The sequence below is a fragment of the Eschrichtius robustus genome, chromosome 4 (genome assembly GCF_028021215.1).
Source record: "Eschrichtius robustus isolate mEscRob2 chromosome 4, mEscRob2.pri, whole genome shotgun sequence".
NCBI classification, from domain to species: domain Eukaryota; kingdom Metazoa; phylum Chordata; class Mammalia; order Artiodactyla; family Eschrichtiidae; genus Eschrichtius; species Eschrichtius robustus.
The window spans coordinates 63,823,910-63,849,450 of NC_090827.1; the positions used below are offsets into that span (position 1 = coordinate 63,823,910).

Sequence of the window (25,541 nt, forward strand, 5' to 3'; positions counted from 1 at the left end):
AGGAAACTTGAAATACTCATTAATCTATCTGGTGGGAAATGCCCTCTACCCAGATGTCCCCTTAGATATCAACTACAACCTATGCCTCCAAACTCTAGCCAAGCCTGACTTGGACTGCCCCAACCTTCCCTGACTTTGTTCACAGGACCCTCACCTCCCCTCTGAGATTATAGACTTATCACAATGCATTGATTGTCTGGCTTGGCTGTGACTCTTATTAGATGATAAGTACCTTTTAAAAAGGGTTCTAAAGTACCCTATAAAAAGAAACTACATATTATTCAACTTTGTTTCCCCAAAGCCTTATAAAGGCACTGCCTTGCAGTAAATGTTCACTACATGTTTCTTAAATGCCTGGAATCCATGTGATCACGCCTGTGTTGTGGCATCTTTACATTCTACACAGATAAAAGCAAGGATACTGAAGGCTCCAAGAAGAGTGCTCCATTGGGTGGAAACAAACTCAAGAAAGGTCTCTGGTGAGAAGCAAAGAGCCTTTATCGATTCCAAAATTTATGAGCGTAGGTCAGTGAAAAATAACTTTTATTTTTTGGCTGCATGGTAGCTCCCATTCATTGTGGCTTTTTTTTTTTTAAATCCCTGCCAGAGTTCCGTAAAGACCTACCTTCTCCAGGATTTATCAGTGAGATTTTGAAAGGGAGTCCTGTTTTTGGAGAATTACTGCATGTTGCAACCCTTCCTAATTTAAGATTTCAAATCTCTGATTAGTAAAACTGCAATCTAAAGGCATTGTTGTTACCAAGAGGCACAAAAGTCTCCAATATTAAGTTCAAATTATTAGTAGTAATACTAATGATTACTAAAATTTTTTAATCAACAGGCACCAGACCAGGAACTTTGCATGTGTTATTTTATTAAATTCTCATCACTTTTCTACAAGCAGTTACTGTTGTCATTGTTTACACCAGAGGAAATGAGATTTAGAGATTACACAGCTTGACTAAGATCAAGAAACTAGGAAAGGCAGAGAGAGGATTCAAAGCAAAGTCTGTCTGTTTGCAGAGCCCAAGCTTCACCACGCTAAACTTGGAGATTATACAGATTGCCAACAAACACATGAAAAGATGCTCAACATCACTAATCATTAGAGAAATGCAAATCAAAACTACAATGAGGTATCACCTCACACCAGTCAGAATGGCCAGCATCAAAAAATCTACGAACAATAAATGCTGGAGAGGGTGTGGAGAAAAGGGAACCCTCTTGCACTGTTGGTGGGAATGTCAGTTGATACAGCCACTATGGAGAACAGTATGGAGGTTCCTTAGAAAACTAAAAATAGAACTACCATACGACCCAGCAATCCCACTACTGGGCATATACCCTGAGAAAACCATAATTCAAAAAGAGTCACATACCACAATGTTCATTGCAGCTCTATTTACAATAGCCAGGACATGGTAGCAACCTAAGTGTCCATCAACAGATGAATGGATAAAAAAGATGTGGCACATATATACAATGGAATATTACTCAGCCATAAAAAGAAATGAAACTGAGTTATGTGTGATGAGGTGGATGGACCTAGAGACTGTCATTCAGAGTGAAGTAAGTCAGAAAGAGAAAAATAAGTACCGTATGCCAACACATATATATGGAATCTAAAAAAAAAAAAAAGTGGTTCTGAAGAACCTAGGGGCAGGACAGGAATAAAGATGCAGACATAGAGAATGGACTTGAGGACACCAATAGGGGGAAGGGTAAGCTGGGATGAAGTGAAAGAGTAGCACTGACATATATACACTACCAAATGTAAAATAGATAGCTAGTGGGAAGCAGCGGCACAGCACAGGGAGATCAGCTCAGTGCTTTGTGACCACCTAGAGGGGTGGGATAGGGAGGGTGGGAGGGAGACGCAACAGGGAGGGGATATGGGGATATATGTTTATGTATAGCCGATTCACTCTGTTATAAAGCAGAAACTAACACACCATTGTAAAGCAGTTATACTCCCAATAAAGACGTTAAAAAAATTTAAAAATTTAAAAAATAAAATAAAATAAAATCCCTCGTTTCTCTTTGATTGACGGTTCTAGCCCACAGGATAGTTATCTTGTCTTTCACTGAACTGCTGCAATTAATTGTCAGCACCACACAGTTTATCTGGTCTCTCCAACTGCAATAAGGATGTTTAAAAAAAAAAAAATTCAAGTGGAGGAAAAGAGAATGAGCTTTGGAGTCAGAGTTATCAGCAAATCTCAATTCTTTTTACTGGCTGTGGTTACCTTGGGCAAATTACTTCATGTCTTTAAGCTCAGTTTCCTCATCTGTAAAATGGGGATAATAAGTGACCCCCCTCATGGAGTTAAGAGGAGTAAATGAGATGATGTTTGAAAATGTTTCAGCTCAGTGCTGAGCAAGTCATAGAACTCTCAATACATGTGTTAAATGGAGGAATATTATGAGACTCTGAGCCTAAAAAAGATCCGTGGAGACAGAACGTTGAAAACAGATTTGAGAAAAATTAAAAGGCAGAATATAAAGGACTTGTTGAATGCCTGGATAGAGGGAGTGAAGGAGAAGGAAGAGTCTAGAATGACACATAAGACTAGAACTGTGTTTCTTCAAATGCCCAATGCTCCCTGACATCAAAAGCAAATATTTCACCAATACTGATGAATAACAGGTACACCAGTGAGAATCTGGCTGAGCACTAAAAATATCTGTGTCCTCAATTTGTATTGTATTATAACCGAAGCAACAGTTACTGAAAAGATCACAGTAACTTATCTTCTGCATTTAGCCTCTTCATCTGTAAAGTCAGGTTGATAATAATACATCACATGTTGTAAATAATATGTAAAAAGCTCCTAGTACGGTGCCTGAAATAGCACAGTGGATATTCAATAAATAGTAACAGTAATTATGATGTCAGAGTTTTAATATAATCCTAGGATCTATGGGAAACAGATGATTGGAAAAATAATAAAATTTTTCTCTCCCAAAGGAAAAAAGTAAAGTTACGTTGGCACCACATTTAATTCAGATATCCAGTTCTCTGAATTTAGATAGAAATCTCTCTGTCCAGTCTGTATTAAAAACATATATTCATCCAGTACAGTACCTCTCTAGGTAAGTTAATTCTACCAAGTGAATCACTGCATGAGTTTTAACTTGAAAAGTTTGCAGAGCTATTTTCACCATGGTAAGGCTAAAAAAAATCAGATACACTGCAGGTTTAGGTGAGCGTGGGTGTAACGGTGCAGCTACACTGTAAAACAAGTATAATGGCTCACAATAAGGGCACCATTTTATCTGCATTCCCTCAGAATGACACACTTGACCTTGAATGACTGTGTTTTCAGCAGGAAAAAAAAATAATAATAATACATGACATGCTTTACTTCTAACTCTCACCCTAACTATTAATATCTTAAAAGCAGTATCTGTCTACAGTCCTCCTTCTCCCACCCCAAAAAGAAAGATCCTAAACCCAGGGCTTCTTTCGTTCTTTCTGCTCCACAACCTCCAAGCTGCCATTGGGAGAGAGGGATTCCAGGAGACAAAACAAACAAGCAAACAAAAATTAGCATCATGGAGTTAGTGACTTCAAGAGAAAATTATGGGGAAATGTTTCTTGTGCATTCTCTTCTGCACGCATCCCAGCCGGGGTAGCTAATAAAAAAAAACATAAGACTGCTCTTTTAAAAACAAAAAGTTCAAGAGATGGGGGGCGGGGGGTAGGGTGGACCCGTCAGAGGCAACGTAGGCGACCAAGAGTCTAAAGTTAACGGCTTGGCAAACACCCACGCAGAGTGCTTTTCCTGCACGGGACCGAGCAGACACTGTCCAGCGCCCGCAACATCTGCTCCAACCCCGTGCAGTCCAGGAGCCGTGCAAAGCTCTGCTCTCAGCACCATGTGAACCTCAGAGCTGGTGGTCCACGCTTCTCTGTCCTCAATCTGACCTGCAGTTCCCTGCATTCGGAACAAAAGAAAAAGGCAGGGCTTTTATCAAAGCACAGAGCAGCAGTTCTGAACTTGGGGTCCTCGGTAGGGACCCAGGGAGCCCATGGGCACTTTGAAATTATATGCAAGCTGTTAGGCCTACACATTTATTGTGCATTTCTCTGGTGAAAGCGTCCGCTGTTTCACTGCAAACTCAAACGGATTCGTGACATGGAAAAAGCTTAAGAACCACTGCACTAGAGAGTCTGAACTGAAAAGAGTATGTAATGAAGGCCCAAACTGTTACTCTCTGAGGTGTAGACCTTTACACAGTGTTCATACTGAAAGACTTTCGTGGCCCAGAGAGTGGAAAATTTGGAATTTCTAAGAAATAGGGAAAAAGACACACAGAATGCCACAGTGGGAAATGGAAAGACTCCCCTCTACTCTAGATGTGTGTCCTCAGCAAGAACGTGGTCCGCAGCTGATTCTCGCAGAATTTTGAAACTGGAAGGGACCTAGAAAGGCCAGTTCTGGCTCTCCTGAGGCCCAGAGAAGCTAAAATTCATTCAAGGTCACACTCCCAGAATGGAGGCAGGGGCAGGACAGATGCCCTCGTCTACTCTGTTCCCACCACACCATTGGAACAGAAAATAATTAAAATAATCATCCATTAAAATACTTTTTTTAAAAAAAGCCATTGAGTGAAATTGTATAAATGCAGAAGTACCTTCCACTTAGCACATCCAATGTGGTAACAAAAATCAGCCTGTAAAACTAACAAGTAGACATAACTCTTAAGACCTGTCTGGGTGGGGTGCTTTAATATCTGATTACATGGGGTCTAATAAGAAAGTATCAATAAAATGTCCATCTCCAGAGAGACAACAGAGGCAAACACACTATCTACTGACTTCCAAACGGCTGCTGGCAGTTCCCTGAGAATTCAATAGTATCAGCTGGGAAACATTTAAACCAGGTCCTTCCAGGGCTGGGATGTACAAGGGACCATATGGTCCCAGCAGAACACTTCAAACAGGCAGCTGTATAGCTATAATTAAATCTGTAGTAGTCATGCCATTATTTATTCAGCAGATTTTTTTTTAATGTACCCTTCACTGAGGTCTCTGAGAACACACACCAAATTAGAACAATAGAAAATACTGAAGAAGCAGAGAAAGAGAAGCAAGGGGCTGACAAAGGAGCAGGCAACAGCTTTCCAGAAATTTCCCTGAGAGGTTCTTCATTTGTACCTGATGAGCTCTGACTGAGCACCAGGAGGTGATGGTCACTTTACTGACATGAGTAATGAGCCCGAGGACCAGTTCACTCCTTTGCTCCACGGTACACTCCACTGCAAAGCTCCACCTCTTTGTGAATTTTGAATTTTTGAATCCCTATGTGCCATTCATCTGACATTCATCGAATCAGAAAATCTTAAAAGAACTCAAAGATGATCTAGTCCAATTTCCCACCCAATAACTATATCCTTAACATCGAGTCATTTGCTTCTTCTTGAACATGACAGCGAAAGAAAACAGCATTCAACTCAAGAATTAATTCAAATGTCATTTCTGCCCAGTCTCCAGCCCCTGGCAGAACTCATTCTCCCTTCTCTGGTCTAAGAATATCTACCACCCTATATTATTTACAGATTTGTCTCACAGTCTATAATCAGAATCCCTAAAAGGCAGAGACTGGATCCTATTCATTTCTGTCGTCCTGATCCATTATATAATACTTAGTGCAAAGGAGGACTTCATAAAAGCTTCATAAATAACTTAGTGATGAAGCTCTATTTCCTATCTAATTCTTACTTATATTAAAATAAAAACTGCTCCATGAAACAAGCACCCACAACCACAAGTTTATGTCTACAGCAACAGACGGTAAATCTATTCTCTTTAACCGGAAGGCAAGCTTCATGAACTTTCTACCCCTCAAACCTTCTCATCTCTAAAAGTTATGGGAGAGGGACTTCCCTGGTGGTCCAGTGGGTAAGACTTCATGCTCCCAACGCAGGAGGCCCAGGTTCGATCCCTGGTCGGGGAACTAGATCCCACATGTATGCCACAACTAAGAGAGTACATGCATGCTGCAACTAAGATCCCACATGCCACAACTAAACATGCCGCAATGAAGATCCCACGTGCAGCAACTAAGACCAGTGCAGCCAAAATAAATAAAAAAATAATTTTAAAAATAAAAATAAAAGTTATAGGTGAGTTACTTCAATTATTCTTCTCAGGCTAGTGCCCAGGTATCTCACCATCCTAGTTCCCATAACCACATCCCCTCAACTGTTTTTGAAAATGGACACCTTTGGGGATTCCCTGATGGTCCAGTGGTTAGGACTCCACAGTTTCACTGCTGAGGGCACGGGTTCAATCCCTGGTCGGGGAACTAAGATCTTGCAAGCTGCACAGCGTGGTCAAAAATAATAATAATAATAAAATAAATTTTAAAAAAATAAAATGGACATCTTTGAAAAATCTGAATCTGATGAAAGCTATAAACTTTCTGTCCAAATAAAGTAAGATTTTCCCCATCATTCACTTCATGTTTGAACTTACACAAGTGTACATTTATTCTTGTTAAATTCTTTATGGGTTCAGGCTGTCAAGATCATTCTCCATCGTGATTCTATCATTTAAAATTTAGATAGCTAACCATGTCCATTTTGTGTCCTCTGAGAATCTGATAAGCATTGTATCTTAATCCAAATTGCTAATAAATCTGTTCAGCAGGACAGCTAAAAAGTGCCATGGCATTAGAAATTCCTTCTACATTTACACTGGTTATTAATTTATACACTTGAGTGCAATTATTCTCTAGCTGAGAACCCCTGATGGTCATAAGCTCTCAGTTCATCCTAGCGCTTACAACTATATCATCATGGACCCTATGGATGCCTTACTACAACCAAGTGGCCTGCTCTGAAAAGAAAATGTGATATATAAATATACTTGTGTTCTTCTATTTAATATATAGAGCAATAACTTAGATCACAGGTTGGCAAACTTTTTCTTTGAAAAGCCAAATTAGGCTTCGCAGGCAACATACAGTCTCTGTCATACATTCTGTTTTTTTCAACAACCCTTTAAACTTAGCTTGCCAACCATACAAAAACAGACCACCAGCAGGCTATGACCCCAAGCCATAGTCTGCCAGACATCATCTCTTCAACTTTGAAGCAAATGGCCTGTTAGTGAAGACAAACATTTAACCAAAAATTAAAATGGGCAGTTATTGCATGACAGCTGGGGTAGGCATCATGATGGAAAAGCATAACGTGCAACAAGAGTTTACAACGGCAGGCTCTCTAGCCTAAATCAGGGAATCCCAGGAGACTTCCCTGCAGAGGTGACCAGTACTGAGAAATAATGGGTGAACCCCAGTTGCCTGGGCAGGAAGAGCATTTCAGTCAGAGGATACAGCATGTGCAAAGGGCCTTGGGCAGGAGAAAGATTGGCACATTAGTGGATCTGGAAGGACACGTGTGTGGTCAGAGTAAAGTCAACAAGACAGAGAACCTTGCGAAAGGACTCTGGAGAGAGACATTAGGCAAGATAACACAGGGCTCTGACGCATGCACCCCAAAGTTCACTGCATCGCTATCTGCAGTGGCCAGGACATGGAGGCAACCTAGATGTCTGTCGACAGAGGAGTGGAGGGAGAATATGTGGTGCGTATGTGCAGTGGAGTATTACTCAGCCATGGAAGGGAATGGATAATGCCATCTGCAGCAACATGGATGGACCTAGAGATTGTCATACTGGGGGGAGTAGGTCGGACAAAGAAAGACAAATATCATGTGATGTCACTTATATGTGGAACATAAAAAAAAGGGTACAAAACAGAAGTAGAGTCACGGATGTAGAGAATAAACTTATGGTTACCAGGGGACAAGGCGGGGAGGGATGAATTGGAAGATTGGGATTGACATATACACACTGCTATATATAAAATAGATAACTAATAAGGACCTACTGTATAGCACAGGGAACTCTACTCAATACTCTGTAATGGCCTATATGGAAAAAGAATCTAAAGAAAATGAGTGGAGATATATATATATATATATATATATATATATATATATATATATATATATATATATATGTAACTGATTCACTTTGCTGTATACCTGAAACTAACACAACATTGTAAATCAACTATACACCAATAAAAATTTAAAAAACAAACAAACAAACATGGGGCTTTGAAAGCCATGCTAAGGATAAGAATTCTGGGCTCACTGCAAAAATGATTTTAAGCCATGAGTGACACCCTCTGTACAGTTCTTCAGTGCAGAGCCTGTCTTATATCATCTCTACACCTCACAGTGCTTTATCAGCTTTCTACATTCAAAGATTTTAAAATCTCAATGGTTTGTATGAATGTAAAAATAATTCTTAACGTACTACTACAGAAGACGGGCTAGTAGCTTGTTACTTTCAAGAAAGAAGAGAGGAAATAGAAAACACCACCACTGTAAAATCTTACCTGTATACTCCTACGGAGACTATTTAATATAGAATCATAAGATTTATTCTAATGAGAACTTTAAAATTCCCCAGTGTTCTATTTTGCTACTTTCTCTTGAATCACTCCGAAAACTACAAATATATTGCCTCATTTATTTCACTTGTTCCATTTTCCCCTACTTTGTTTCATAGTTTATCCTATCTTGTATTCACAAGGAGGCAGGAGAAAGCAGGTGGGGAAAGGGAAGTAATATTTTTTAAGCACCTAATTAATCTGTGCCTGAAGTACTTCACATATGTTACCTCTTTTTATTCTCAGGAGAACATGAAAGATGAGTTTTAGCAACTTCTTCTAAGGCTCAGAGACATTAAGCGCCAGCACAATATCACTCAGCTAGTAAGAAGGGAAGCTAGGATTTGAACCAACACCTCTAGGATTATATAAAACCCAAACTTTTCTACTACATTTCCTATTAACCAGAAAACTTTAAAAGGACTCTAAATCTTCTATTCCTTTGATTTAAATCCTTTTCTCCTATTCTTTCCACACTGAGGTATTATAACTTGTGAGTTTAGATCAAGAAGGCACAGCTAAAATAAAGACAATATAGCCCATAGCATGTTCAGACCAGGATGGCACAGATTAAGAAATATACAAGCACAGGAGCATACAGCCCCTAGTATAACATTAGAGAAGAGAGAATCTTCTAAAAACTTTTATTTTCATTTATTCTTGGTTTTGATTTTAATAAAACCTACATATTGTACTACTTCAGCACATCTTTGAAAAATGAAAAATGATACGGAATTTTAAAAACTAGAAACCAGGGCTTCCCTGGTGGTGCAGTGGTTGAGAATCTGCCTGCCAGTGCAGGGGACACGGGTTCGAGCCCCGGTCTGGGAAGATCCCACAAGCCGCGGAGCAACTAGGCCCGTGAGCCACAATTGCTGAGCCTGCGCGTCTGGAGCATGTGCTCCGCAACAAGAGAGGCCGCGATAGTGAGAGGCCCGCACACCGCGATGAAGAGGGGCCCCCGCTTGCCGCAACTAGAGAAAGCCCTCGCACAGAAACGAAGACCCAACACAGCCATAAATAAATAAATAAATAAATAAATAATAAAAAAGTCTTTCTTTAAAAAAAAAAAAAAACTAGAAACCAAAATGTGACATGAATCAAGGTCTTTCAAAAGAACTAATTGCACTCCATTCCCCCAGCAGGACTTCATTTAGGGAATCCCACAAAGACAGGTGGGAATAAGAACAACATTGCCATCATCCCCCAAAAATCTCTTTATGACACATTTTTATGGATGTTTTCATAATGTCCTAATGAAAAGAGCTACTCCCTGAGAATTCCACACTTTGAAAAAGACTTTCAAAACTATTTTAAGTAGTAGTTTCAATTGTTATCTTTCTAAACAAAGTCTTCCTCCAGAGTGAGTGCCTGGGGATGCCTTCTTAGAGACCATAATTCAACAGGCAATGAATTATGCACCAAGTTTTTCTTCGAACAAAGCTTCAATGTGGAGCCTACTAATTGAAATTTCTCAAACTCCCTTTCCTTATTTCTCAGTGTCATAAATAAGCTGACATGGAAACAGGCTTATCCATAAGTTTCACTTGAGAAACAATGAGTAATGCAGCCAAAGACACTATGAGAAGAGATAAACGTCTTTCACCTCTGACCTAAAGGTTTTTCTGAAACAAGTCATCCTAGCAGATGGCTGGATATCAGCTTGACTTGTTCTTTTTTAATTTCCAATAATATACTTGGGTCTTTACCATAATGCAGTCCTTGGACTCAAAACTATAAGAAAAATGTAAAGTGAAACAGAGTTATAATAATGTATAGAGTACATATATACAATGGAATATTACTCAGCCATAAAAAAAGAATGAAATAATGCCATTTGTAGCAACATGGATGGACTTAGAGATTACCATACTAAGTGAAGTGAAGAGAAAGACAAATATTATATGATATCACTTATATGTGGAATCTAAAAAAATGATACAAGTGAACTTATTTACAAAACAGAAACAGACTCACAGACAGCAAACAAACTTATGATTACCAAAGGAGGAAAGATGGGGAGGGATAAATTAGGAGTCTGGCATTAATAGATACACACTACTCTATATAAAATAGATAACCAACAAGGACCTACTATATAGAACAGGGAACTATATTCAATATCTTGTAAAAAAGTAATAATGTATCGAACTAGTAAATTCTATAATAAATCACATTTAATGATAAATCCTTCCCAAGTCTGATCTGCCTTACCCCTAATTTCACACCATTTCATATCATACAAAATGAAGTAGCTCACCATCTAAAAGTAGAATGTTGGACAGTACCTGATTTGAAATGTACCATGCTTGGGAAAACTTAGCAATACCATGTCATCTTGCAATAGAACATCTTTCTGTGCTTGACAGTTGACTTTTCCAATACGTCCTTGTGATACACTACATTTTGTTTTAAACAAGTTAAAAAAAAAAAAAGATTCAGAGTTTTCTCTAAGCTATGTCAATCAGCCAGGAAACTATGTTCATTGAGCTTTCAATTATGAGAAAAAATGTATAAATGGATTTTTACAAATGAAACAGCAAACTATATTTCAAATGTTAGCATTCACATGATTGTTCTAGCTGAAAAAAAATTTTTTTAACACATGACATGGGCAAGAATGTTCATTTCAAGCAACTGATTAACCTAATGAAACACTCTATCAGTGCCCATGATAAGAAACAGTAATTTTTAAAGCTGCCAGAATTATAATTATAACTTATTTATTTATAATTTATATAACTATAAATTATAAGACCTTAACAATACTTTCAAAAATCACCTTTCTCTGAGAAACTCTCATAGTCACAGTTATTTTCTCAGCCTTTAAAAGAAGATTTTTTGAGAAAAAGGATAAGTAGAAGCTGATTCTCCCCAATTAGTCATTATCGTCATTACATCAGCAACTAATTTAAAAGACTCCTATCTCTCCCTCCACCCCAGACCCTCTGCTTTCCCGCCCCCCACCCCAAAAGGAACATGAGACATACAAATAAAAAACAATAACAAACAAGTGAGTCCCTGTGAAGTGACAAACAGTAAGTGCTTAGATGGTGTTAGAATTTGAGACAGGTGTTAATTAACATGAGCCAGAATGTCCAAAGACACGTGTAAGGCAAAAGCAGCTCTTGACTTAGGTCCTGAAGAAATGGTAGGAATTGGAAAAGTAGAGAGAAAAAGAGATATTTGGGTCCAGTGGAAACGTGCATGCAGTACCACTATTCATGGAAGGCCAATCAGACACGTTTCATGAGAGTGCAGGCGGAGCAGTGGAGTACAGAAGAACACAAAACCCCAAAGAGCCAGATTAGCAACGTAAATCTGAGAAGCGAGGAATGACATCTAAAATGAAATTGACTTCCATCCTACCCAATCTTCCTGCAAAACAAAGCCAAAAATAACAAGCAGTAGTACATTTAAGTAATAAAAATGACAGTGATAAATTAAGACTCGTATAATATTTAAAGTGTACTAATCACATTCCTTTTCACACGACAACCCTGTGGAGAAGGCAGTTCAGACTGAATTATAAGACCTGTATTATGAATCAGGAAACTGAGGTTCAGAGGAGTTAAGGTTTAACATGTTTATTTAAATCTTCAAAGCTATTCCTGTGACCAGCTTAAAGAAAAAGTTCAATAATAATTGCTTTTTCTTCTTACCAGAAAAAAAAAAGGTTACAACGATGTATATTTATCAGACTTAATTGACCTAGAAGTGAATATGTATCTATAGCAAGAACAAATACTGAACATCCTGAAAGTTAAGGGACTATGGGGTGTTTCTCAAAGCTCAGGTAAAATTTTGTAAATCAAGTGAGTATCCACCATGGTCCGTGGACAAGTCAACAGGCTAATTAATCTAATCTACTTTTGCTAATTCTACAGGTAACTCTAATTTAAAAAAAAAAATTTTAATTGAAACCCTGCTGTATTTCATCAAATTTGGGGGATTATTGGCCATTATTCAAAGAATTTTAAAAGTCAAAATATTTTCCATCTGTTGGATAAATCAAGTCATTCACTTGTATTGTTAATCTGCAGAAAGTTACATTCCAATTTATTTCTCACATTTCCTACCTAACTCTTTCTCCAAGGAAGAATGCTTTATTTGGCTAAAGCTCTTATCTTCTGTTATTTACGCTCTCTAAAATGGAAAGATGCTTCTAAAATCCCTCGTTTCAAAATTGAGTTATGTGTAATGAGGTGAATGGACCTAGAGACTGTCATACAGAGTGAAGTCAGAAAAACAAATACCGTATGCTAACACATATATATGGAATCTAAAAAAAAAAAATGGTTCTGAAGAACCTAGGGGCAGGACAGGAATAAAGACGCAGACATAGAGAACGGACTTGAGGGGGAAGGGTAAGCTGGGACAAAGTAAGAGAGTGACATGGACATATATACACTACCAAACGTAAAATAGATAGCTAGTGGGAAGCAGCCGCACAGGGAGATCAGCTCCGTGCTTTGTGACCACCTAGAGGGGTGGGATAGGGAGGGTGGGAGGGAGATGAAAGAGGGAGGAGATATGGGGATATATGTGTATGTATATGTATAGCTGATTCACTCTGTTATACAGCAGAAACTAGCACACCATTGTAAAGCAGTTACACTCCAAATAAAGATGTTTTAAAAAATTAAAAAACTAAAAAAATAAAATAAAATAAAATCCCTCGTTTCTCTTTGATTGACAGTTCTAGCCCACATAGTTATCTTGTCTTTCACTGAACTGCTGCAGTTTACTGTCAGCACCACACAGTTTATCTGGTCTCTCCAGCTAGATATAAACTCATAATCTGAGACCATATTTTATGCTTTATTTTTATTATATCAGCCTCTTCTCATTGACCTCCACCAATACCACTCAGAGTATGGACACAAAACAAACAGTTGATTCACCAAGTCTTTTAATCACTGTGGCAGCAGAAACATCCAGTCACCATAAGACCCTTAAGAATTTTGTAATGTTGGTTTATTTAATAACAATTCTGGAGATTAGCCTATTCAGCACGATGTGTGCCTCAAAGACAAACCTAAGGTCTAACTATTATTAACCTAACTATTAATTGGACACCCAGGGATTAGGACCTAAAAAAGACCATAATGCAAATAGGCAGAATTCACCATACTCATTAAGAGCACAGGCTCCAGGGCCAGAAAGCACCTCTACCACTTAGATGCTATTTAACTTTGGAAAAAATTACTTAATGTCTCTGTGCCTCAAGTTTACCAATATATAAAACAGGGTTGATAATACCAACCAAAGCACTAGTGTGAAAAAGTGTCCAATGTATGTTAGTCATTATTAATTATTCTTTATAAAAGAACAGGCTCAATACTCTCAGATAGAGCCACTGAATGATCAACAGTGCTGCTAATACTGAACTTACAATGGCGTCCTCTAAAATGACTTGGTTACTTTCTAGCCTCTTGTATGCATATGCATAGAACATTGATTAGGCAGTAATGTCGACTGGGTATGATTAACCACTGGCTTTCAGATTGTAGAAAACATTGCTGCTACCATTTTAACATGGTGGCAGAGAAAACGGAAGTATGATTTTTTTCACTTCCGTTCAGTTCTAGGGAGTGAAACCAGACGACTGGTGGTAACACCAGGAGAAATCAGTAAGCTCTGCTGGTGACTGATAAGGTCATGAGATTCTACAGAGGCAAATAAATCAACTAGCCACTGGATCAATCGGACAAGTGACGTGGAAATAGTGGGAAGCCCTTCTCTTTCTGAAGAAGAGCAAGGAAAACTTCCTCCCATGGCTTGGCCTCTTGGTAAATCTACTCTGCAGAGATTCCCTGTTGCAAGGGAAGTAGGGAAGCAGAAAAATCTGCAAATACCTTCCAACATGTAACTAATGGTTCGCTGATCTTTTTATCAATTATCCTAGATGAAGCACTCCATCAGAGCTCCTAATAAAGGTATAAACTTTTCATTTAACTAACTTTACAGTATGTATGTAAGTTCACTTAGAATTCTCTTGAGGGTGGAGGACTGGGGAGGAAGGAGATGCAGGGCCAAGCTGCAAATGTGCTGGATAGTGCTTCAAAGAGAACACTTGTCCAACTCTTCTTGTGATTTTCCTTTTTGTTCCAAATGCTGACCACCAAGAAGGGCTCTTAAGAGGAAGCCATTTTTGGTTGCCAAGGAAATTCTCACAAAGCCAAAGGATTTCTCTCAGAGCTGAGAACAGCCTCTCCTTAAGCAGAAGCAATCAGAAACATACAGGTGGCCAAGTCTATGACCACTGGACTTTTCACCTCCTTACCTCAGAATATAGGCAGATTAGCCAGCTGAGAGATCCAATTAGACCAGGAGAATAAACCCAGTTTTAGCCTTGATATTTTAAGCTTCTGAAAAAAGCCCCCAAAGTGAGCTGGGAGGCAGATGCTAGTGACTGTGATTCTTTTCACATTAACTGAGTTGCTAAGCTTTTAGTGGAATGAATCAGAAAGGAGAAACTCAAATCTGACTGGCAAACAGTATTCTGGCAGTGGAGGAGGATTAATTAAAGTGTTTAAAAGACCTAGGACACAAATTGATATAATCTTTTGGGGAGGTAATTGGAAATACATGGTGACCCAGAAATTGCACTTACAAAATTTCTCCTTCAGAAATACTCATGAAAGAATGCAAAAAAAAAAAGAACAAAAAAAGTTACAATGAGGGCATTTCTGAAAGGCCTGTTTGTATAACTGCAAAGAAATGAAAATAAGTAACTATTTATTAATAGAAGATCATTTAAATAAAATATGATTCATGTACACTATATAGCCTTTAAGGAAAATAAGGTAGATATCTGTGGTAGTGTTAGTTTTTTTAAAAATCCAGTTGCAGAACAATATGATCCCATTTGTATTTTATATAAATAAGTATATACATTTTTATGCATAGAAAAAGTCTAGAAGACTACATCAACCTGCTAATAGTAGTTATATTGAGGGTGAGAATTTGTGAACTTTCACTTTCGGTTTTATTCATTTTTCCTTTGAATTTTTACAGCAATTTTGTATAATTATGAATCAGAAAAAACTAAAGTTTAAAAAATGTTATAGATAATAAAATATTACTACAGAAAGTAAAGAATGAGTTCATGTTTACAGTTAGAATTATTATAAAGGTTTTTAATCATGCCCTTAGGGTGTTTACCGCAGGTGCTGCTGCTTTCTGGTTTGCCACTTCTAAGGGGAAAAAAGTTTTTTTTTTTTTTTAAATGAAGTTCTGGTCAGAGGTAGGTAACATGTGACACAAGAGCAGACATCCATTAAAGATAATTGTTGATGGCATTCTACTACTCTCTGCAATCTATTCTAAGTATATTTATGGCATTGGGATACAGGCAGACTGGTACGCACTAAAAAGAGAAAAAAGTGACATCAAACATAAAACATGCTAGATAAGACATGCCATTTAAGACATGTAAACCCTGCAATCCCTTTTGTTAAATGTTGAATACAGAACACCCTGCGGTGAACTCCTGGAGTTCGATTCTTTCACAGGTACCGGTGAGAGTGTGGCTCAGGACCCCACTGGGCGGCTCTGTCCTCCACCTACACATTCCGATGCCCCTTTTGGAACAATAAGGACTAAGACACTTGTCACTGTTCCTTAGAGAGAGCTCTGGTGAGGGTTTCATGAGTCATGATATCAAAAAGAGAACTGCAGGTAACAGATATAATCACTCAAAAGCTCAATCTCACTACTCTTGGCGACCTACATCCACTTCTAGTGTGTTAAAATATTTTAATTTTTAATAATATTAATTAACTAATTATTAATTCTAACTAATAGCACATGGAAAATATTTTAACTAGGAAACTCATTTTCTTTCTTACAATACTTCAGTGGAACAGAAGAGCTCCCTTTGCCAATAGGAATGAGGTCTTGACATCTATGGCAAACACATTAAGAAACTGGCTATTGGGTCTGTTGAGCTATTTAATGCACTGCGGTGCTCATCCAATGTTTAATTATAGGAACAACACCAGATGATCCAGCACATTAGCAAATTCCTCCATCTCATCACACACTATCCCCAGGGATCTTTTTTTCAGTGTAAATCACAACACACAACTCTCCAGGTAGAACTCCTAAAATAGTGTCTCATTGAACATAGAATAAAATTAAAAGGTCCCCCTGCATGAAAAAGTTACGTGGCCTTACGTACCTCTGCATACCTGCTACCCCTGCTCCAGCCACTCTGGATTTTTTTCCTTCTTCCTCTGTTATGAATATACCATACTCATTCTTGCCTCAAGGCTATACTCTTGCTTTTTGTTCAGCCTAGAAACCTCTTCCCCCAGACCCTCTCTTCTCTGGTTAATCTTCCTACCTAAACCAGCTTTCCTGTACCTCTCCACATTATCCTACTGTATTTTCTAAATAACAACTATCATTGTATAAAATTAACCGATTCATTTGTTTACTTGTTTTTGTTGTTTACTGTCTATCTGTCCCCAAAAGCATGGAAGCTCCTTGAGTCAAAAGATTTATCTGTCTCATTCACCTCTGGAACCCTAGCACCAAGAACGCTTTCTAGCACAGAATATACTCTTTAAATGAATGAATGAATTCAAATCATAGCAGCCTACAGTTATGGGGTGATTTAGAAGTTAAAATTTGTTGCAGCTTGTTTTAAATTTTACATGGTTCTAAATTTCACAAAAGACTCCTGAAACACCTGAAAACACAAGACAGAGCTTAGATTACCTGAGATAAGTTTATCTCCCTTCACTTTCAAGCTGACACAAAACCTGTTTTTAAATGAAGGCTAGTTTTCTGTTCCAGATAAATGGCTTTCACAGGAAGTATATCATTATGAAAATGGTAAAATTCAACTACCGATTTCAGCTGAGACCCAGGTCTAAGAACACAGGTTCTTGAAATCACTATGAGTATCAGTGTTTCTCAAACTCTATTAATAACTATTGGTTGTTAATTCTTTAAGAATATGGGAGAGAGGATAAGGTGGGAGGAGGAGCCTACAAAAAGTCAAATTTCTTATAGAAAGGGAAAAGGAAGGACAAACCGGTCTTGTTAATTATCTAAGCAGCAAGCTAACCCCCTTGGAAAGGGGCTCCACAGATAACCACTGCAATGGCTTCACCAGTTCCCATCAAGGACTCCTGGCCGAAGGAAAGCTGTAGCCACTGAACCACAGTTACCAGTTGCAGTTACCAATACTGCAGTGACTAAGGACACCTCCTCCTCAACAGCATGCCTTTCTTATCAGGTTTTCACAGATGTGATTCCATCTGGATCTTTCCTGACACAGCAGTGTTTCAGCGGGCCCTGAAAAGATGCTAAAGACAAGTATCATAACCCCAGCAAATACGAGCCCTTCTCTGCCACTGCATCTTCTCTGAGTAGTGGAGTGAGACCACCCGGTGACCAAGCCAATCGGAGGGTTTTCTGGCTGAGCCGTGAAAAAGAAAAGCAGGTGCTATTGTACTCTTCCATCACTGTAATATGACATTGCTACGAATGCTAAGGGAAGCTGTATGTGAGCCTCAGGATGAAAATCAAAACGATGAAAAAGTCATCTCAGCTGAATTTAGTTGACTCACTCTTACACACATGTAAGAAAAGGATTAGGGGGTTGTTCAATCATAAAATGTTTCTTTCTACATTTCATTGTAAGGTAGTCATGGCTGAGCAGTTTCAAACTTCTACATGGATTACTGATTTCATCCTCTTACTCTCTGACAAAAATATTTAAATTTAGGTCTATCTCTACAAAAGACCAAGATTTCAAAAATAGAAATTGAGACAACCAAGTATATTTAAAGATAACAGGCAACAGATAGTGTGAAAAATGATTACCATACACTTTAGAAATTAACCTTAGGCCAAATTCCACCAGGACACCAATGGATAGGTTCTCAGATAAGCTGGCTAAATAACGAGTATCAGGGAAGTGATAACTAGATAAAAAGGTACAAGGTTATATAAGCGCAAGTGTCTCTCTAAGAATCTTCAAGGGATTTCTACATTTACTGCATTCACTACAGTCTACAGACTGCAATTTCACTTAAGGTTGGTCATATAATTGTGAGATGGTATTACATTATTGATAATCTTGAAAAGAAGAAACAGCCCCTTTAAAAAAGTCATTGTACCACTGAGCACAGTATTTCCTCCAAAGAGTTAAAGCTACGGGGTAAAATAATAAGATTTTCTTATCCTCATAGCTGATTCCATACTCACATGAAAAGTAGAACTAACCCACTGCATTTGATAAGCACCCATGGCAGTTGTAAATTTTTTCAAGCACAGAAAAGAAATAAAAGGTGATAGAAAAACAAATCAATCTAAGGTAATTGGGGAAGATAACTGGATAACGAAGAAAAAAAAATCCTCCATAGCAACAAAATAGAGGAGATTATTTATGTCCATTTACAAGTAGATGAGCTCCAGATGTATTTTTTAAAAAATCTACTTCTCCCCGGGTGTTTTTTTCCTTAATAAATATAACATCCAAGTTGGAATATTGTTGAAGCATTGAATCACCTAAATTTTGGCGATGCTCTTTCTTCTGCTGTTAACTATTTTGAGCTATTTCTCAATAAAGCAGCCGCTACTGAAATCATAAGTACATAGGCTTGGCACAGCCAGAGAGAGAAAGTGCAGTCCACAGACTTGTTTCTTCTGTTTTCCCAAAACAGAATCTTATAAAAAACATGCCCTCAAATTCTGTCACTATGTAGCTGTCAGAAAGAGAAATTCTGCTCCTCTTCATATCTCTGAACATTAAACCCATTTCTTGTGCTACTGGGAAGTTATACAGCTCCAGGAAGTCGTGAGGCGCCATCGCAACTGTTCGAATTGTATCCAGGAAGAATAATCAATCAGAAAACTTCAGTTCCAGTTGGATGGAAGTTTCTTGGGCCAACTTGGAAAAGCATACAGAACAAGTTTGACTTTACTGCCAAGATCATTTCCAGGACATTGGCTAATTAATTATAAAAGCTTTTTCAAAACAAATTTGAGCCTGGCAACCTTTTTTCTCTACCCAAACAGAGAAAAAAACAGGTTAAAAAAGAAAAGCCCAAGTTTATTGTGTTTTTTTTTTTTTTGCCATGGCTTCATCTTCTTAGCAAGCCCATTTTCTTCTTCTCACCCTAAAACGATCGAGGAGCTTTTGTATTTGAAGTTAATAAAATTGTAAGTATAGAAACTGGAAATAATTAGTTTGAATTTGTACTCTACCTTTAGTTATAGAGGAGATGAATGGGTCAGTTACAAAGCTTCTCTTCAAACTTTTTGGTGGGAAGCAAAGAATGGAGTTTCTTTCTCTTTGGAGGAATGAAGGGCTCATTGGATGCACTATGCCTATTGTATTAGATAAATGAAGATGGACAGTTGCTCTTATAATGATATACTCATCAACTACATTTTCTGGCTTTGAAAACAAAAAGAACAAACCTCTTGAATCAAATCTTCCTGGTTTCATCTTCACATGAACCTTGATGAATATGAGATGTCGGTGACAGGCATCAGAGATTCTGGTTTTAAGGACCACACAGGCTTTGTAGTGTTGACTTAAAAAATGCACAATGTGAGAGTTGCAAGTTAAGTTTTATCTGGGGCACAATGAGGACTGCAGCCCAGGAGACAGCAGTTTCAGATAACTGAGAAACTGCTCCAAGGAGGCGGGGGGAGGAGCCAGGATATATAAGTTTTGCAACAAAGGGCAGGCAGTTTGAACGTCACAAGATTATTGTTAATTAAAGAAAACCAGACATCTCAAGTTAAGGAGTTTAGCACTTTTCTATATATGGGAAGATGCAAGAGTCAGAGCTCACTGAAATCATTCCTTTGATATGTACCTCAGCTATCTGGGCCCAGGATCCTGTATTTTCACATCCTGAGTTTCCTCAGGACTCACCATAGGGAGTCTGTTGGCTGCTAGATGGCAGGTGTTCTTTTCAGCCCTGAGTTTCCTCAGGGCTCACGGCTCACGTTGGAGAGCTGCAATCCTTGATGACTGTGACATCCTTTGTTTATTAATATGGCAGGAAATATTCCATTTATAAATATCCCATTGCATTTATAAATATTCCATTTATCAATAGCAAAATCAGCACCCTAAATCATAATGTTCTAACCTATTTCTTCTAACACTGGAATCAAAATCTTACGTGATACACATCATAAGTCATCAAATTTCTTCTGCATATGCTTAGATATGAAGACACCCAAGAAGGTAAGAAATTTCCCTCAGCATTTACCAGCGGCAATTGACAAACTCCTGACAAGAAAAGGACTGTCCCCAATAAAAGAAGCCTTCCTGAAAAAGTGTCAACCAGATATTTCTAACTCTGCCTTATCCAAGCCTCTGGCAAATCTCATGACCAGAATGTCATTTGGTAAATGTTGTATGGAGCCAAAATGTACAAAATAGTTTTGAGGAAAATTCCCAACAAGTCCTAGTGGACTGAGGTTTCCCTTTCACTACTGGTACGGACCTACCAATGAATCCAATATTTAAATGATCTTCTCAGAAGCCACTGCAATGAGAAGCCCTCGCACCACAACGAAGAGTAGCCCCCACTCGCCGCAACTAGAGAAAGCCTGCACGCAGCAACGAAGACCCAACACAGCCAAAAATAAATAAAATAAAAAATTAAAACATTTATTTAAATAAATAAATAAATAAAAATTAAAAATTAAAAAAAAAATAAACACATTTCTTTAAAAATAAAATAAAATAAAAAATCGAAGTGAATGTAAACTGCCTCCAGGAAGCAAAAAATAAGTAAATAAATAAATGATCTTCTCCCACAGTATCTCAAGAGGTAGGCCAATGGTAGGGAGGAGAGCTAGCCATATTAGCATTTAAGGCAGGGGTGGGGGGGCAGCTGTAAAAGTCAAGAATTAATCTCAGTGCAGAGGCGGAGGTAATTAAGCCAAACCAAAGCAGAGTCTCTATTCTGGGAAACACATGTAAGTTACAACGAGAAAGATCACACCAGATTTCAGAGAATCTTAAAAGTCGGGATATTCTGAACTTATCTTGATATAAGCCATTATAAGCTTTTGATCCAGGGGAGAAATATAAGAGCAGTAATATGAAAAGTGTATTGAATTGGGAGAAAATGGGGACAGGATTAATTCCCAAGGCTTTGCTAGCAATCTGTTCTGAGATCATGAAGGCCCTACTAGGGTGCTGTTGTTTAGAAGGAGAAGGAAGAAAGAATCCAAAAGCCATTTCACAAGAAAGAACATAATTTCACCTTTCCTGCACTTTTGAGAATTCACCAAGGTCTAAAACACCTCTGTCGGTTAAAGAAGAACATTGTTGTAAACAAGGCTTCACTGTCTTAGGAATATATAATTCAGATTTCTTTATTCAGGTAGAATTTTCAACCAATTAGTCCAAATAACTCATTTCATTTTTTTAATGTAAAGTGCAAAATTACACCCAGTCACCATTTTCTACTAGTTTCAAGCCCAGATACCCACCCAACTAGGAAAATGGCCCAGTTTCTACCATATTCTTTTTAAAAGAAAGCAAATCGAGATTCAAAACCTAATTACTTTTCATTTCAAATAGGTTACTTACTATATGTTTTAACAGACAAACATACAGCTAACAAGACTGTCATTACCTTTGCCTGAAATATCCCCTCAAAGTTAACAACTGCCAGCATTTCCTAGCCCTTTACAGTTTACCAAACCAGTTTTTTTCACAAATCATCTTATTTAACCATCACAATAAACTTGAGGTAGGAATTAGTATTACTATTTTAAAGCGAAGAGAACTGTAGCTCCAAGATTTAAACTGCCCAAGTGAATTCATCTATAAGAGCTGGAGTGGAGACTCTTATCTTCTGAACTTCAAATCCCTTCACACACTGCTTTCCCCTTTCCTCGGAGAAAGTGAAAAAAAAAAAAAAAAAACAAACAAACTACACATATTGGTTCATTTTAAGTTAGAGGACCACCATTTCTAATCTTTTCCCAGCATCTTCTAGATATACATTTAGCCTTACATTTCAAAGAAGCAGGAATTCTTTGCTTACCTGGTCCTTCTCTGGTTTATCAGAGATGTCATTCAGACTGGAAGAAGTCAGATTCCTGTGGGTCATGGCTGGGCTACCTGGAAAAACAGAAGTGAACCCTAATTAAAGACTTCTTGTCAAAAACACAAAGCGTTTGGCTGTACACTTCATGACCACTAGTAGATGACGATGGGAATGGTGATGATGATTAAGCTACATTAGGATTCTCCTGAACAGGTTTCCAGAGTTGAAAAGTTAGTTTAGAGCACTAACATGGTGAAATGAAAAATGTATAAAATCCCAAATACTTTCTTTAAGTCTTCTGGCTCCATTTCAAGATAAGTTAAACTTTCAAAGAAATGTGTAAAACAATAAGCATAAAAATAAACTCACTCCTGTTTTTGGTTTGCCTTTTGTTACAGCCCTTTACACACATCCTAATCTACCTATTTCTATTGCCTATAGAGATGGGCTTTTTCCTCATCTCAGTAGAGCCAGTGCCAGGGAAAGAAAAGGCCTGGACCTCCTCTCCCTGAGCCTCTGCAGTCCTTCCTAGGGCACCACTTGCTCTGATCAACCCAAAAAGCCATCTGCCCTCCATTCTCTGCCTAACACTTTGATCAAGAATATTTCTCTGTAGTGGGCATCTGATCCAGAATCCCCATTCTTTGCCTCAAAGCAGTGTTATCACAGCTCCCCTTATTTCCTGCATTCCCATTTGCCAGACTAAAATAAGTGTACCCCTTCTTCCCCTTAACACGCCAAACTTCTTATTCAAGTCAAGCGATGGATTTCATCAGGAATACTCCATGGGAACCAAGCTCCCTGGCTGTAAAGCTGCTGTAGGTAAAATCCATTGGCAATCCAGCCAGTGACTTCAGACATGGTTATATGAGAACAGAGAGGAGGGACATCTAGAAGAGGGATAGACCATTTTCAAATAAGACTGGTTAATCAACAAAATACTGAGCTTTCATTCTGCAGTTGAACCTGAAATTTCCAGGCTTACTAAGCAAAAGAGTAATTCTTCAAAGCCAGGGTGTTTAGCTCCCCCCTGCAGGGTGCTGAGTAATGGGTTCACCATTTAATCCCCTGCGATCTGACTCAGGCTGGTCTTCACACCAAGAGGACAAGGGTTGAAAAACAAGCATCAAGGTTCGAACACAGCTTCACATTTACTTCCACATAATTCTTTAGATTACAGATTTCCATTCCTTCAGACCAAACCTTCTACACATAATTTTACAAAAGACTCAAATCTACCCCCTAATAATTTAACGTCTATATAACAGCAGCTCTTTAAATAATATAATTGTCTTTAACTACTAGATCAATTTTCTTGAGTTGGCAAAACAGGATATTTTCCACTCTGCTGCATTTCATTGAGTAAGCATGGCCTAGATCTCTTAAACACTTTACCTGGTAGGATGTTTTATTCTAGGAAAATTTGAGCACAGGGTATTTTTCAAAGGAAAGTAACATGTGAAAAACTGCTTTATAAGCAAAATTAAAAGAAGCTCTTTGAAAGCCACATTTTCTTCTCTGAACCGCGTACTAGGTTTCTAGTGTCCACTCAATACAAAAGACACCAGGCCCAAACAAGAATGCCTCCAAATAATGCTGGGCTTGAAACTAAGGAAATGATGAGTACATACAATTTTATACTTTACATTAGAAAATAAAACTAGTCTTTTGGACTAAATGGGTGAAAATTCTACCTGCATGAGAAATCTGAACTAGATATTCTTAGTGCAATGAAGTCTTAGCAATCCTTAATCATAAGTTAAAAGCAACTTATGTAAATGAATAGATGAGATTGATTTCTAATTATTAAATCAACTGTACATAAGCAGCAATAGTGAAATGAATTTGAAATCAATTTTTCATTAAGTAATTTAAATTTCTTGGGCAATATTCTAAACTCACTGATTTGCTTTGGAAATTCTTTATAAATACTACGAAGGTACATTTCAACTCAAGCACTGTCCTAACTGCTGCAAAATATGAATAAGTAGAAGCCAAATGAATAAAGTTTCCACTATAATGGTAATCCTAACTAATGTCACAACTTTTCCAAGAAACCTCATATACTGTCTCATTTCTCTCATTTCTGAAAGACAGTTATAGGATGGCTATCTATATTTGTACTCTATGGGGGAGTGGGGAGGCACAGGGATAAGGAAGATGCAGGAACCAGATGGGGAAGAGGAGGCCAAAGTTAAGAAACAATCACATCTATTGTTCCTCCCAACCTTATCTGATTCTCATTAATAAAAGTAATATTAACAGCTTCACTGATGTTTAACTTTGCACTACACTGAAAGAATTCAGAAGTCAACACTTTTAGGTAAACCTTAAGCAAGATGATTAGCATTCCTGCATCTTTTCCCATCTCCCTCCCTATCAAACTCTCCACCCCTACCCTGCAACACCCTGAACCAGGGACAAAAGCTTCCCTATGTTCTAAACCAGTGGTTGCCAAAGTGTGGTTCCCAGACCAGCAGTATCAGCGTCACCTGAGCACGTGTTAGAAATGTAAATTCTTGGAACTCACCCCAGACCAACTATATCAAACTCTGGGTAAGGGGTCTAGCAATGTGGGTTTTAACAAACCTTTGAAATGATTTTGAAGCAAGCTAAAGTTGGAGAACCACTGCTCTAAATAAATCAGTTATCTTAACCGGAGGCTGTGTCCTGGTCAGAACTGAATTGAAAGAAACATATAACTTGACGGAGCCAAGAGAGGTAGCTCTGATAACCTTGCCCTCCTCCAAGCCACTGCTCCAAACTATCATATCTCAAGCAAATCATTAAGTTGGCATCCTTGCCACATAAACACACAAAAAAAGATCATACATGGCCCTTCCTCTAAATCCTCGCTTACACAAATAAATAAATAACTTTGTTAACAGAACTCACTGTTTAATCAGCCTTTTCCAGAAACATATCACCCAAATCAAAGAAGACAAGGACAAGAGATTACAAACCAGATTATATCTGGGAATCAGAAATTTCCGTGTGGCACTTTAGCAAACCTGGGAAACTTACACAA

At 38.1% G+C, this 25,541-nt stretch overlaps 1 protein-coding gene across 3 annotated transcripts in view; it reads right to left on the bottom strand.

Moving 5' to 3' along the window:
* Positions 1–25,541, bottom strand: part of SLC4A4 (solute carrier family 4 member 4) — a 346,852-nt gene that overhangs the window by 121,744 nt on the left and 199,567 nt on the right. For all 3 annotated transcript variants that reach the window (XM_068542846.1, XM_068542845.1, XM_068542847.1), the window contains one exon: positions 22,511–22,587. In XM_068542846.1, coding sequence (XP_068398947.1) covers positions 22,511–22,587 — 77 coding nt within the window. The remainder of the gene's footprint in view (positions 1–22,510; positions 22,588–25,541) is intronic.